This window comes from Micromys minutus (genome assembly GCF_963924665.1).
Source record: "Micromys minutus genome assembly, chromosome: 16".
Lineage (NCBI taxonomy): Eukaryota > Metazoa > Chordata > Mammalia > Rodentia > Muridae > Micromys > Micromys minutus.
The window spans coordinates 35590788-35604395 of NC_137985.1; the positions used below are offsets into that span (position 1 = coordinate 35590788).

Below are 13608 nucleotides of genomic sequence, written 5' to 3' on the forward strand. Positions count from 1 at the left end.
TAAAAAATGAAAACATGTCGGGCAGTGGTGGCACATGCCTTTAATGCTAGCACACAAGAGGCAGGTCTTTGTGAGCTCAAAGCCAGCCCGGCCTGCAAAGCAAGTTCTGGGATGGCCAGAGCTACTCCTAGAAACAGTCTTTAAAAAACATAAAACCAAACTAAACCAAACTAACCCAACCAAACCAAACCAACGACAAAAAATGAAATGAAAACACAGGTCCACACAATGATTTGTTCACAAATGTCTGTAGTAGCTTTATTCAAAATATTCCCACACTGGAAATAACCCAAATATCAACAGATACACAGATCGGCCAATAGTATATTACTTAGTATAATAAGTATATCATAATAGGAATACTACTCATCAATAAAAAGGAAAAGGCTATTGGGAAATACACAGCACACATGTTAAAACATATTAAGCTAAAAATAAACAAAACTTCAACACAGAAGTATATCTCATCTAATACACTCCTGAACTTAAATAAAAGAATAGAACAGACAAAATGAATCCCCAGGGACAGAGTAGTGACTAGTTGGGGTGCACGTGGGGCTAGGGGGTGACCCACTGACTGCAGACGGAGACAGCGCATGTGCTGGTAAAGGATCTGCTCTGTCTTGCCTGGGATTGATGTTGGCACTGAAATAGAAATGTCAAGGCTGAACTGTACAGTTAGGACAGGCACATTTAACTGGATCAACATACAGCCGGAGCAGAAGAGTCACCGGCCCAGTGCCCACCTTAATTGATGGACATGCACTAAGTTTCTGTCTGGTTTTTTTTCTTTCTTTCTTTTTTTTTTTTTTTTTTTTTTTTTAGCAGCATGTTAAGGGTCAAATTTTCATCCAATGAATGGCTGAGTAAAATTATAATATTCAAAGAGGCAGCCAAAAAATATGGACATTCAAAAAAGATACGTGATAAGCTGTCTCCACCAGAGGGCACACACAGCTTCAGGCTAAATGTCTAATTTCTGATAGACAGCACCCCACTGTTATCTCTGAAAGATGGATAGTCGAACACAAGTCTGACCAGGGGGCTAAATCAAATATTAAGTCTCTTACCAAATTTAAGAAAATCTCATTATAAAAAGGCAAATGGTTACAAGTTCATTACAAGGATTTGACAGGCTCAGCTTAGGAGTTCACTGTTAAAGAAACCGGAACATAACTTTTTAAAAACTCTATTGCACTTAGAATTAATAAAATCTTCAACTTGACTTCAGAAATTAGGAAGGAAACATTTTTGTCAGGCTGGGGATGACTCTGAGCCTTACACTGGCCACGTATGCACCCCTCCCCCTCCATTGTACTCTGTCCTGGCCTGAACAATTATCTTCACAAAGCAAATATTTATTAAAACACGTTTTTATGAATATTTTTCTTCCTATAACAAACCCTGATAAAGCCTAGGTCACATATTTCCTGTCCTTTTTAAGTTTATTCTATTTTAGGGTAAAGATGGGCTTCTAGTTTTTTTCTCTCAATTTTACTATAGACTTGTTTATGACACATTTTTACAAAGAACACTGCAGCAACAAAAATACTAGCAATTTCACCTCATTAGAGATAATTCAGTGAGCAGCATCTTGTTTTCAATCTTACTGACATACTACAGCGTGAGGAGAAAGCAGGCTGCTCCACCTCACCCCTCCTGAGGGCCTAGCAGAAGACTGCCCGGGATCACTGTGGGACCCAGAAAGCAGTAGCCAGTATTCTCTGTGCTTGATCCTATTGGGTGGTAGTGACTCATCCCCTGTGGGACGGAGAGAGCAAAGCTGCAAAGGGCACCTGCTCTGACTCACACTTCCTAACTCCAAGGCTCTTGGAGACTCCTGAGGAGAGGCTGAAGGCTAACCACTCAGGTGTCTCTGAAATTTATTTAGCTATTATCTCTCAATCTCTCAATCTCTCAATCTCTCTCTCTCTCTCTCTCTCTCTCTCTCTCTCTCTCTCACACACACACACACACACACACACACACAAATGCATTTTGACTATATCCACTCTACCATTCCCATGCCCAACCTTTCCCAGATCCCTCCTCATCCCTCTCCAATTTTTCTATCTTCTTTTTCTTTATAAGCCAGAGTCTAATCAGAGCAGGCCCTGGCCTGAGAGGAAACCCAGTGGTGCAAAAGCAACTTAGAGACTGCACCACTACAAACAGACTCTCCCTTCCCTAGCAATCATCAAACACCAAAAGCTCCCAGCTAGAGGTGGGACCCTCTCAGCCCCCTTACTCCATCTATCACCCGTCCACACTGAGATGCTAACTGGTGGATTATGTGCAGGCAGCCACAGCTACAGGGATTCACAAGCAAAGGTCACTCGTGTCCTGAGTCCTGCAGCATCTTCCTTCGTCTCTGCTCTCAATCTACCTGCCTTCTCTTCCTTGGGGATTGGGGTGATGGAGATGTCCCAATCGAGGTGTGTGTATGTGTGTGTGTGTATGTGTGTGCATGTGACATTTCTTAATGTAGTATCAAAACAATGTAGCTTAAGGATTATTTGTATACACACAACACTGCTAAGAGTTAGGTGTCAGATTCATACAACATCTTAATCAGTTCATATCTTAGTGATGCTGATGTATTCAGAACCGAGGGTTCCAGTGGGCTGTATATCCAGACAAAAGGACATCTAGAGCCTTACAAGGAGCCTCTTTACTTCCTGGTTCCACTTCCTCAGAGCACTTGATAAAGTCAACTAACAAATGAGAAAAAATCTGGTTGTAGTGACGCAGTCTGACTCTGAGTATGTGGGACACTCAGTTTCTATAATACACGTCACCTCTACACCTTCAAAGTGACCCCAATGCATACAAAAGATGTTTTGTGCTATAACATTTAAGTGGATGATAGCAGTCATGATCAACTTTTATTGTTTTTTGCATAAATAGCCATTAGAATATCTTTATAAAAACATATCTTCTCCTCTCACAAATATAATTAGCTCACAAAACCCACCCTTCTTCATGGTTTTCTGCAGAGGCAGTGGGAAGAGAAAGAAGAAATGGAAGATGAGGTTTAAAAGTTTATCTCAGGTAGACTTAAGTACTTGGCAATTATTCCCTTCATTAAAAGTCAGCTTTGTAACTGAGAAATACATCAAAAGTACAGTGTGTCCACTTTATCAAAAAAGATGTCACCTGGGTGCCACAAGTTTATATCTAGCATTATCCAGATTCATGTCTGTAGGGTTATTAAACAGTGATCTTAAATGACAGACACCAAGCTGGGCAGTGGTGGCGCACACCTTTGATCCCAGCAGGGGCAGGCAGATCTCTGAGTTAGAGGCCAGCCCAGTCTAGAGTTCCAGGACAGCCAGGAATACACAGAGAAACCTTGTCTCGAAAAACAAAAGATAAAAAAGATGACACTCACCAAGGTCTTCAGTTAAATAATCTCCTATCTGGACTCATGGAAGAGCTGAATAATAAATTACCATTTATTTATTCATTATTAAAACCTGATAATGCCCCAGAGAATAAGGTGCCTATGTATAGGAAGAAAATATAATCTTATTACACCAGCCATTAAGTAAATCATATACACTGCCACTCATGAATCAGCCTGCTTGGACTGCTATTCCTTCCTGAATGAATTCTGCGAGTCTCCAGCACTGCTGTAGAGTTAGCCGCTCCTGGAACAGGAGCATCTTCATATTAGGGTTTCCTGGCTAGTCTCAGTATTGTTAAGCACAATGGATATTGTTTTCCTTAATGAAAATGAGCAGATTAAGGCAAAAGGACACAGACCAGCTTCTTCAGTAGCTTATTTTCTATTGTATTTAAAGGTGTTGTCGGGGCTGTACAGGCTGCAGATCAGCTGGCTGGAAAGACACAGTTGTCCCTGGACCAATGTCGGAAAATTAACCAAGAGATTACAATGCTCCCAGCATCTTCCCGCTGTTGCCTGTCAGGACCATTCCTAAGCACGACACTCAAGCCATGCTGATATTCAAAGGACTTATTTGCTATGTATCTTGACAGTGTGCAGATTATTTTCTTACTTAAAACAGTTAATGACTGGGAAATAATTTACTTGCTCTTTGCAAACTCTCCATTGCATATATTTTTGCTTTTACAGCTGTTTTCTGCAAGGCTGTTGTATTCCTTTTCCGTCATGTTCTTCACATAACTATGCGGTCCTTTCCCTTCAAAAGAAGAGGGATGTTTAAAAGAGCCTCCAATCCTATCCCACAATGTGAAATACTGTCCATAGTTATAGTCGAAGAACATGTGGTGGTCTGTGTGATGAGCTGACCCGTTAATAAATGGTCTTAAGATCTGGGGAACCCGAAAATCACCGTCATGAATAGAAATTGTCCAGACATTAACCAAGACATATAGACCTAAGTAGACCACCTTGTGCAGTGGGAAGACAAAGGGGTATATATGGTAAGGCAGACTCTGAAGGAAGCCATCCACAGGGTGAAAAGCATGACTTGCAAACGGCGTGGGGATCTTCCAAATATGATGAGGTTTATGTATGTGCTGAGGAAGAAAGGGATAAGGTTAGACCCATGTACTCCACCTGAGGCAAGGGCAAACTTAGCTTCCATTCCTGGTATACACATAACTGGACTTGCCAAAGTCACTCCTTTGCCTACAAGGTTGAAATTGTAAGACGGCCCAGACCCACAAAGACAAATATAAATAAATGGGCGTGGAACCTGTGATCACTGATGTCCTGTGATAGTGAGAAGACCTGGACGTTTACTCAGGCAAGGGAAGCCCCTAGAATCTGGGTACAATGGTCTAATAGTGAAATGTGGGACATCACCCCCTCCTTTCCCCTTTGGATGATTTTCTACCTTGTAGACCAGTCTGTGGTGCAGGCCCCTATGAATCCAGTAGATCAACATGTCCGTGAAAAAGAGGAAGGATATCACACTAACCATGAGATGAATCCAGCCTAGAAGAGACCACACAGAACAAGAGTCGGAATTGGGCTCCAGGTTACTGCTCCCTTTCCACAGGTCCACCAAATGCAGAAGGGGATCCTAAGCTCAAACATGAGCAACTCATTGTAGGCTCATCTCCCGTTGCTACCTACAACTGGTTACGTTCCCCTCCTCCTTCTCTTCCCCCTCTTCCCCCTCCTCTTCACCAAACAATTTAAAATGTTCTACCTTGATTAATTTTTTAATATTTCACTTAAATTTTTACCTGCTATGCAAAACCATAAAACTGCCCATACAGTATTTTTTCATTTTATGATTTAACATTATTATTAATAGTACTAATATTATTATTTGTTTTCTGAGTTTTCTCTGTGTAGCTCTGGCTGTCCTGAAACTTACTCTATAGACCAGGATGGACTCGAACTCAGAGATCCACCCATCTCTGCCTCCCAATTAAAGGGGTGGTATCAGGGCACCACCAAGTCCTGGTATTAACTTTATTATGTTTTAATTATATGTGTGTGTGTGTTTGTGTGTGTGTGTGTGTGTGTGTGTGTGTGTGTGCATGTGAATGCCAGAGAGTTTGACTCCCTGTAGCTGAAATCTGTGATCCACTAGCAGCTGTGATCCACCAAAGTTGGTGCTGGGATCTGAACTTCAGTCCTCTTAACTGCTGAGACATCTTTCTGGCACAAGTATATCTTAATTAAACTACAAAGGTGCCCATGTGACAGGACAGTCCCACTGTTTTCCTTTGTATCAGCTTCCCTAAGCCCTATCAGGTACACTAAACACTTTAGCTCCAGAAACCCACTCTATAATGAGCCACTTTCTCAAATCTCCAGCCTCATCCTCCCAGGACTATGTCCACCAGGTTGATGCACTCAACTTCCCCCCAGGCAGGGTCTATGGCACCTTGCCCCCGACTAGCTCATGTTGTCCTCAGTGTCTAGAATTCCCTCTCCTTGATTTTGCTCATTCTCTCCTACACTGTCAAAGTCTTTTCTAATTAACAACCTCCAACTTTGAGAGCATACTCTGGTATCAGCATACCTGGACTCAAACCTCTGACCCACCATCTATTTGCTGGGCTTACAGGCACATACTCTCTGTTCCCCACTGTGTCCCTTTCTAAGAGCCGCATAGCAAGACCTACTCTGCAGAGCTGCTGAGGAAAAGCAGTGGGCTGACACAGGGCAGAGCTGAGGACTGCTGCTGGCCCATGTCAGCCTCAGCGAATGCCTTTCTTCCTGCCTATGTTCTGGGTGTCAGGAAAGTGTCTTGAGGTGTAAGATCAGAATGGTACAGAAGTCACTGCGAGGTTGCTTTTAAGAAAAGTAGACTCTAAAGCTTTAAATGTGAGGGTCATTTTCTAAATTTTGGACAGAGTCAATGAACGACTTAAACCTAATATACTGACAGTATTTACAGATATGAAACAAGGAGCCCATTTATTAAAACTCTCAGAATGCAAACTGCATGCACACTGTTGCACTTCTGCAATGTAATCAGGGAAGTGGGCGGGCACAGATGGAAAGGAGGACATGACAGACAGGGAGAAAAACACATGGACAGGTGAAAAATGGTTTCTGTGATTTTTAGTCACTCTCACACACTGCCGAAACTCCTTTCCCAGTAGTTTGAACAATCAAAGAATGAATGCATGGGCCCACCCCTCAGCAGTATCCCCTTAGGCACACAGTGTCATCCAAAACTGACTTTGGAAATGACTGTGAAGTGAAGGAGGTGTACATGTGTGGCGAGACATGAAGGGAGGGAAGCAGGACAGGCTGGTTTGGCACTTTAAAGAAAGTAACCGTATGAAGGCAACTCTACACTTTTAAGGCCAGCCTGGGCTACCTAGCAAGACCCTATCAGGAAAGAAAGAAAAGCAAAAAGAAGGAGAAAGTGGGGAGGGAAGGAAGAAAGGAAAGGGAAGAAAAGAAAGAAGAAGAAAAGGAAGGAAGGTAGGCAGGCTGGCTGATCCTCAAAAAGAAAGAAAACAAGAAAGAAGAGAAAGAAAGAAACAAACAAACAAGGCCAGGTATGGTAATAATGGATTTGGAATCTCAGCACTGGTGAGTTAGAAACAGCCAGCCAGACGGGACAAATTGGCAAACTTCAAGCCAATGAGAAACTCTGTCTAACTTGGCCAGGTGATATAGCCCTTAATCCCAGAAGATGTGGAGGCAGAGGTGGATGGATCTCTGAGTTCCAGGTTACCCAGGGCTACATATGGAGGCCCTGTCTCAACATACACACACACACACACACACAAAGAGAGAAGGTAAAGAGTAATCCTGAAGATGACATTTGAGGTAGCCCTTGGCCTTTTGTGCACATGAACTCTCTCTCTCTCTCTCTCTCTCTCTCTCTCTCTCTCTCTCTCTCTCTCTCTCTCTCTCTCTCTCTCTCTTTCTCTCTCTCTCTCTCTCTCTCTCTCTCACACACACACACACAGAGAGATAAATGGGAAGAAAGGGGCCCTACTAACTTGCACTTAGAGCCTCCTGGTATCTGCTCACCATTTGGAAAGTCTCCTATGTCATCATAGAGTTTGCTGTAACCCCTCAGCTCCAGCAGGAACAGAGCGACAGTGGGGATGCTGATCCAAGGCAAAGACTTGACAGTGAACACGATCTCTCGAGAGACTTGATTCTGAAGATGAAAGCTCCAGTTATTTATGAGCCACAAAAATCTGTTCAACAAAACTGTCATAAAGTTGATTGGAGGTGGATTTTCAAATGTTCTGTCTGTTCTTGGGATCTGTTGAGAACTCTACCACTGAACTACATTCCTACTTCTCAATTTTTCCTCTCTTTTCCTCAGATTATATTTTAAATTGTGGGTGTGTGTGTATGTGTGTCTATGTGGAGACAGGAGCATGTAAGTCTGCAGAGGCCAAAAGATCCCAGAGAGCTGACATTTCAGGCAGCTGGGAGCTATCAACATGGGCACTATATACCAAACCTGGGTCCTCCACAGATGCAAAATACACTCTTAACTCTTAAGCTCACTTTTCAGGTCCTCTAAGTTCTCTTTTATACTAAAAGCTTACTTCCCAAACATCTCCCGAGAAGAATTTAGTGCACAGAAAAATGGGAGGAAAACAATCCTTGATACCAACCAAAAGCAGCACGTGCCTTCACTTCTGAATTTTTTTCTCTTCCTCCCCAAATCTGTATGCCGAGTTTCTGTTTATGGAATAATCATTACATGAACTTCCCTCCCCAGCTCCTTTCAGTGAGGAACTGTGTGACAAATACCAGGAACAGTCACAGAGAACTGTTCCAACCTGATTAGGAACAAGTCTCAACTGCTAAGCTTGGATCTCTGGCTCAGCCATAGAAAACTACACACGATAAAAACACTTTCCAGCTTGCAAAAGCTAGAGAGTAAAATATTCCCATGGGCACAGTAATTACAAGCCTACATTTGTTCATCAGGACCAGCAAAATCATTCTCATCTATGTGCTGAGTGAAGTAAGAGTCCAGGCTAACAGAAAACAAGATCCCCTTATTAGTTAGAACACAAGAAGGAAAGAGGTGACTGACCCTTATAAAAATATCCAACCCCTTCAGGGGTTTTCTTTCAAAAATTTCATTTACGTATTACTCAAAGGTTCACAAATAAAACATTTTTTATGGGAACGGAAGCTGGAAAAAAAATCTCTTACCTTTAAAAACTGTGGGTGTTTCATTAATGAATGATCATAGACAAAATAATAGCTGAGGGTTGCACAGAAGAAGTAGAGGATGTAGGCACCCAGGTTCGTTACAATCAGGAGACTGATAGTTTGTCGGACGATGTTGTCCTCGGGCCACGTGGCTGGGTACACATACGGAGTGAAGAAGTAGTAATCGGTGGCACTGAGAACCAGGTCCATTGCAGCCTCTGCAAGACAAAGGGGTGGCAGTTCACTCCTCACCTCTCCACAACGTTTCTGCAAAGCTGCCTGTACAGTGTCCAGACTAAGAACAGCCTTATATAGTAGAGGCGTGGCCACCAGCCTCTCCAGGTGCCATCTTTGGTGACAGAGAGACTATCAATATATCATCCCGAGTCTGACCTGTTCCTAGTTTAAACATTGCTGCAATTAGACACTGGTCACATGGCAGGGTCAGGATTCCCAAATGATAGCACAACATGGCACAAGACACCTTTGAATGGATTTCTTCTCTGTTTATCACCCCAAGTTTTGGCTGAAACACTAGTTATTACCACAAATGCCTTTAGTGATTTTCCCATGAGGGTTAACAACATAGCTTCACGCACACACTCGTTTAATAGCTTTCCAGTAGTTTTCCAGTCATGCCACCAGCAGCAACATGATCAACATTTAGCATTTCTTCAAGAGTGATTCGTAGCCTCATGGGGTTAAGTATCAATGTCTTTTTAGCATTAGAAAATCCTTCAGTTAGGCTGGGGAGATGGCTTAGTTAACTAAGTGCTTGCCTTGCAAATCTGAGAACCTAAGTCTGGATCCCCAGAACCTAGGTGAAGAGCAGGGAATGTTAGCTTGTGTCTAAATACTCCCATTGGCGTAAAGATAGAAAGGAGAAGGCAGGAGGACCCTGGAGCTTCCTAGTCAGCTGGCTCAGCCTACCTAGGAGAGCTCTAGGCCAATGAAAGATGCTATCTCACATAAAAGGTGAAAGGTACCCAGAGGGACAACAACTTTTTTTGTCCTTCACATGTGTGCACATGCATGCACACACACATACACACACACACTTAAACAATCTTCCAATTACTGCTTGGCTTATCCCTGTCTGCTCACGTGATAATCATTTCCTTTTAAGATTGATTTTATGTGTGTATGTTTGCCTGAATATTGGTCACATGAGTACAGGTGCCTGCACAGGCTAGGAGAATATATGGACCCCCCTGGAGCTGGTGGTTGTAAGATGCCTGATGTCACCAACGGGAGCTGGACCTGGGTCCTCTGCAAGTGTTTTTTAACTGCTGACATGGGCTCTCTGGTCCTACTACCAATGCCATTTTGTGCAGTAAGTAATTTTGAGAACAGATCTTTGTGGATGAACTACTCTAGCAAATTATGATTGCCAGGCTTATGTTAACTGGGCAGGCAGTATATTAATACTTGCTTTTCTAAGCACAGCACTGTGTGGTAAGGAAGGCTGTCTTGTAGTTACAGCGGAGGAAAAAGAAAATGCTGTAAACATCCTTTTTAGTATGAAGGAGAAGAATAGACAAAAGAAACTTGTGTGGACATAAAGAGAGTTCCCAAGGGCCTCTAGCTAGATTTTTTAGATATTTTCTACTGTCCTACTTCCTTTAATTCTACCCCCGTCCCCCCACTTAATGCTGCTATTAGCGTGCATTGGCCTATTAACACGCTTTAACAGTTCAGCATTTACACCATCTGGTTCCAGGATCAACGCAGCCTCTGGTGATACCCCTTTACTTTTTTCTTGTCCAGCCTACTTTATCAAACATGGCTAGCATTTCATTTTTCTCTCCTAGGCCATATTTTGGTAGTCACTTCCAGTTAAATGTCAATCGTTTGTTTTTGCCAATCTGTAAGTCATGCATGGTGTTAGATCCTAGACTCTTTCATTAGGATTCATCAGAGACACAGTGCACACCAACAACCTCTGCCCCCAATACTGTCCCATGCATTAGTGACCACGGCTTCATCCTTACAGCCACCTTTTCACGGGGAAGTAAATCAAAAGTTAGCGAAACAAAACAAAGAAGGCACAGGCAGGAATACCTGGTATGTGACCCCAGAAACAATGGTTGTGTGAGTCACTTGGTGTCGGGATCTAGCATCAGATGAGTTCGACGGCTGAACCTATAGGGAAAACAGAGCAACAGTTTGGATCTCGGGGTTTCTAGGCTTTGACAGAGCAACTGCTCCTGTATTAAGTAAACATTTCCAGGCACGGTGCTTTCAAGGAGCAGCTGTGTGGTGAGCTGGTGTAGGTTGTTCAACTGCTCTCCATAGGTCCCAAACTGCTTTGTGCATCCTCCCACAATGGAGGACAGTGCCAATTTCTCCCTGGAGCATCTTCAGCTCAAAAGGAAAGAAAAGCTATCTTGGAGCACACTGACTCCGTAGTTACCTGGAGTTGAGACTGAACACACTCCATGTATTTGTAACACGTTACACTTTTACTGGGAATGCTCTGTCTCTATGTCCTTTGGTCAGTTTCAGCGGAGATTTTTTTTTTCCAGTTTCTTCATTAAAAACCCTTCCTACGGCTCCCCTTCTCCCTCCATCTCATTACTCAAGCTACACCCCTTCTACAGCTTCCCAAGTGGTGGAAACCACAGGTTTGCAGCATCAACCCCAGCGTGGAGGTGTTAGCTAAGGAGCCAGCCCTCTGCTCATGGAATGAACCACAAGTGTTTTCTCTCATTTCATCGTGAAAAAAAGATTTACATTAGATGTCAGATGCCCATTTCTCCATCATATATGCCACTGATGATTCAAAAAACAATTTTATCGGTATCTAGTGCTATACAGCAATAAACGCCCACATGTTCATATAATTCTGTAGATAATTTTAAGGGTTCAACTGAAGTTTACATTAACTATTACAATGCCTTTGCAGAAAAAAAAAAAACAATTTTTCCCCTTTAAAACATAGTTATAAATTAAATGGGCCTGCGGTGTAGTTCAGTGATATTCCTTTGGCCTAGTATGTCCAAAGCCTTGGTTTCTTTCCCAGCATCCGATAAACAAGTAAATAAATACATACAGTATTATACTGAAATGACTTAAAACTGTTATATTTTTCTTAACTAAAAAAGCACAGAAACAACAGCTATCATTTATATATTTTTAAAAAAAACACATGTTATTTTAAGACACCCCTCCCCACTCCCACCCACTTTGGCTATGTGACCTGGAACTCTGATTCTTTTGCTTCAGTCTCCTGGGCTCTTGGATGCCCTGCCGTACATCTCATCTGGTCTTTACACGTGTGGAGGGGTAATGGAGAGGCTCTCCAGTCTAATGCGCACAAGCCTATAGAGTATGTACGTGTACAATCTTAATAGACAGGACAGTGAAGGCACAATAACTTAAGCAACTTTGTTCTGTAAGGAGCAGTCGACTTAATGTAATGCCCAGCGCCTGTTGTACACAAGTTACATTACCTCTCCAGAGTCACACATACAGATAAGGAATTCTGAGTTCTCCACACGATGAATGCAAAAAGTCAAGCACTTTAACACAGCAATGGATGATAATGCAAACTCAGCTAACACACAAAGTGTTCACCAAGTAACTTGGCCGCCGAGGCCATGTTTCCACTGTACCACCTTCCAATTTCCTCGGCAATAAAGAAGGGATGCCAGTATGTGCGACTTTTTAACGATGCTCTAAGTGTGTATGCTGCTGCTTGTGGTCTTCAAAAAGGCAGGGAGTGCCGGCCCACCACCCTCCCTAGGTCACATTAGGAAGGTGGTTCGCAACCTGGTGCCTTCTCCGGGAGAAGCCGGTGGCTTCCCACCTCACCCTGGATGTGAGGTCCAAAACAGGCAGGCCACCTCTAGCACCGGCGGGGACCCAGCTCTCCCAGACCAGGGTCCTTCCCCGTCCCCACACAGCCTTGTCCCCAACGCAGGCCCCGGGTCCCAAGGTGTCTACCAGGCCATCACCCCCCACACACACCATGACACCTGCGCTTTTAGCAGGGACAGCCACGCAGGTGCGGAGGATGCCATACCAGCGCCGGGCACCCTGGGATCCCTCGCGATCGGCTGCAGGTCCTCCCACTCGCGGCTGCCCAGTTACCAGTGCACGGAACCTACCTGCCAGGCCCTGCCGCTCCGTAAGCCGCCGCTATACCGCCTTCGGAGTATAGGAGCTGAAGAGCCTGAGACACCGCCCGCTCAGCAGAGCCCCGCCCACGTGCAGGCATCCCGCCAATCAGCGGCCGGCGCCATAAGCTGATGTGACGGCGGATCGCGCGACCCGGACCCGCGCCGTCGCGGCCGTCACGTGGTCGCCGCGTACGAGCCCCGCCCCCCCCCGCCCCCGTCGACTCTGTGAGGACTATCCAAGCAGCTTCTTGCCTGCGCTGCGAAGTGTGCTTCTCACTTTCTTCGCGCCCAGCAAGTTTACGAGAATCGTGCAAAGCACCTGGAATGAGTGCAAAATGACAGCCTGAAGGAGAATTAATGACGCTTCCTTTGACATTCATGGCAGAATCATTTGTCCCATTCCTGTGGCTCAAACATTAACCACTCTGCAGTTATTTTTCACTCCCATGCAAGTCTTCTATTGCAACATTAAAATATGTAAATTGAAAGTTATGTGTAGCAGAGTAAATTTAAGAAGCAATTATTAACAGTGATAAAAATGAAAAAGAGGTTATGATCTGGCCCAACCAGTTTATCTAGGCAAAGATAGGGAAAAACAAAATAAAACAAATGATCTTAAAGATCAAATTGGCTAATTATGACTTGGGATTCTAGACAGCAACACATTCTATAAAATACAAGAACTCCCTAAGGTGAACAGTAGGAAACAGCGGTATTGGCCAAAATGAAAAGAACCTAAGAAGAAAGGCCCAAAAAACTAGTCAAAGTTACATTCAGAGAGGATTTACCTGTCGTCTGTTTCTGGTAACAGGGCCCTACTGGTTGATTTGGTTTTGGTTTTGGTTTGGTTTATGTTTTGGTTGGAAGGAGCAGGGCATTTCAAACGTCAGTTCGATT

General features: G+C 43.7%; 1 protein-coding gene across 1 annotated transcript; it reads right to left on the reverse strand.

Moving 5' to 3' along the window:
• Positions 1–238: 238 nt before the first annotated feature.
• Positions 239–12758, reverse strand: SC5D (sterol-C5-desaturase). The gene is made up of 6 exons (XM_080930405.1): positions 12700–12758; positions 10652–10732; positions 8591–8808; positions 7439–7571; positions 4824–4924; positions 239–4503 (listed from the first exon to the last, which is right to left on the reverse strand). The coding sequence occupies exons 3-6, from the start codon at positions 8798–8800 to the stop codon at positions 4048–4050; spliced, it is 900 nt and encodes a 299-aa protein (XP_080786531.1). The 5' UTR covers positions 8801–8808; positions 10652–10732; positions 12700–12758; the 3' UTR covers positions 239–4047.
• Positions 12759–13608: the final 850 nt, after the last annotated feature.

What these genes read in the sequence shown, in the direction of transcription:
- SC5D (XM_080930405.1), bottom strand. Translation starts at nt 8,800, where the DNA reads ATGGACCTGGTTCTCAGTGCCACCGATTACTACTTCTTCACTCCGTAT. An exon ending in AACACCCACAGTTTTTAAAG is followed by an intron (nt 7,572 to 8,590) that starts GTAAGAGATTTT and finishes TTTCATCTTCAG; the next exon opens with AATCAAGTCTCTCGAGAGAT. An exon ending in CATAGGAGACTTTCCAAATG is followed by an intron (nt 4,925 to 7,438) that starts GTGAGCAGATAC and finishes GGTCTCTTCTAG; the next exon opens with GCTGGATTCATCTCATGGTT.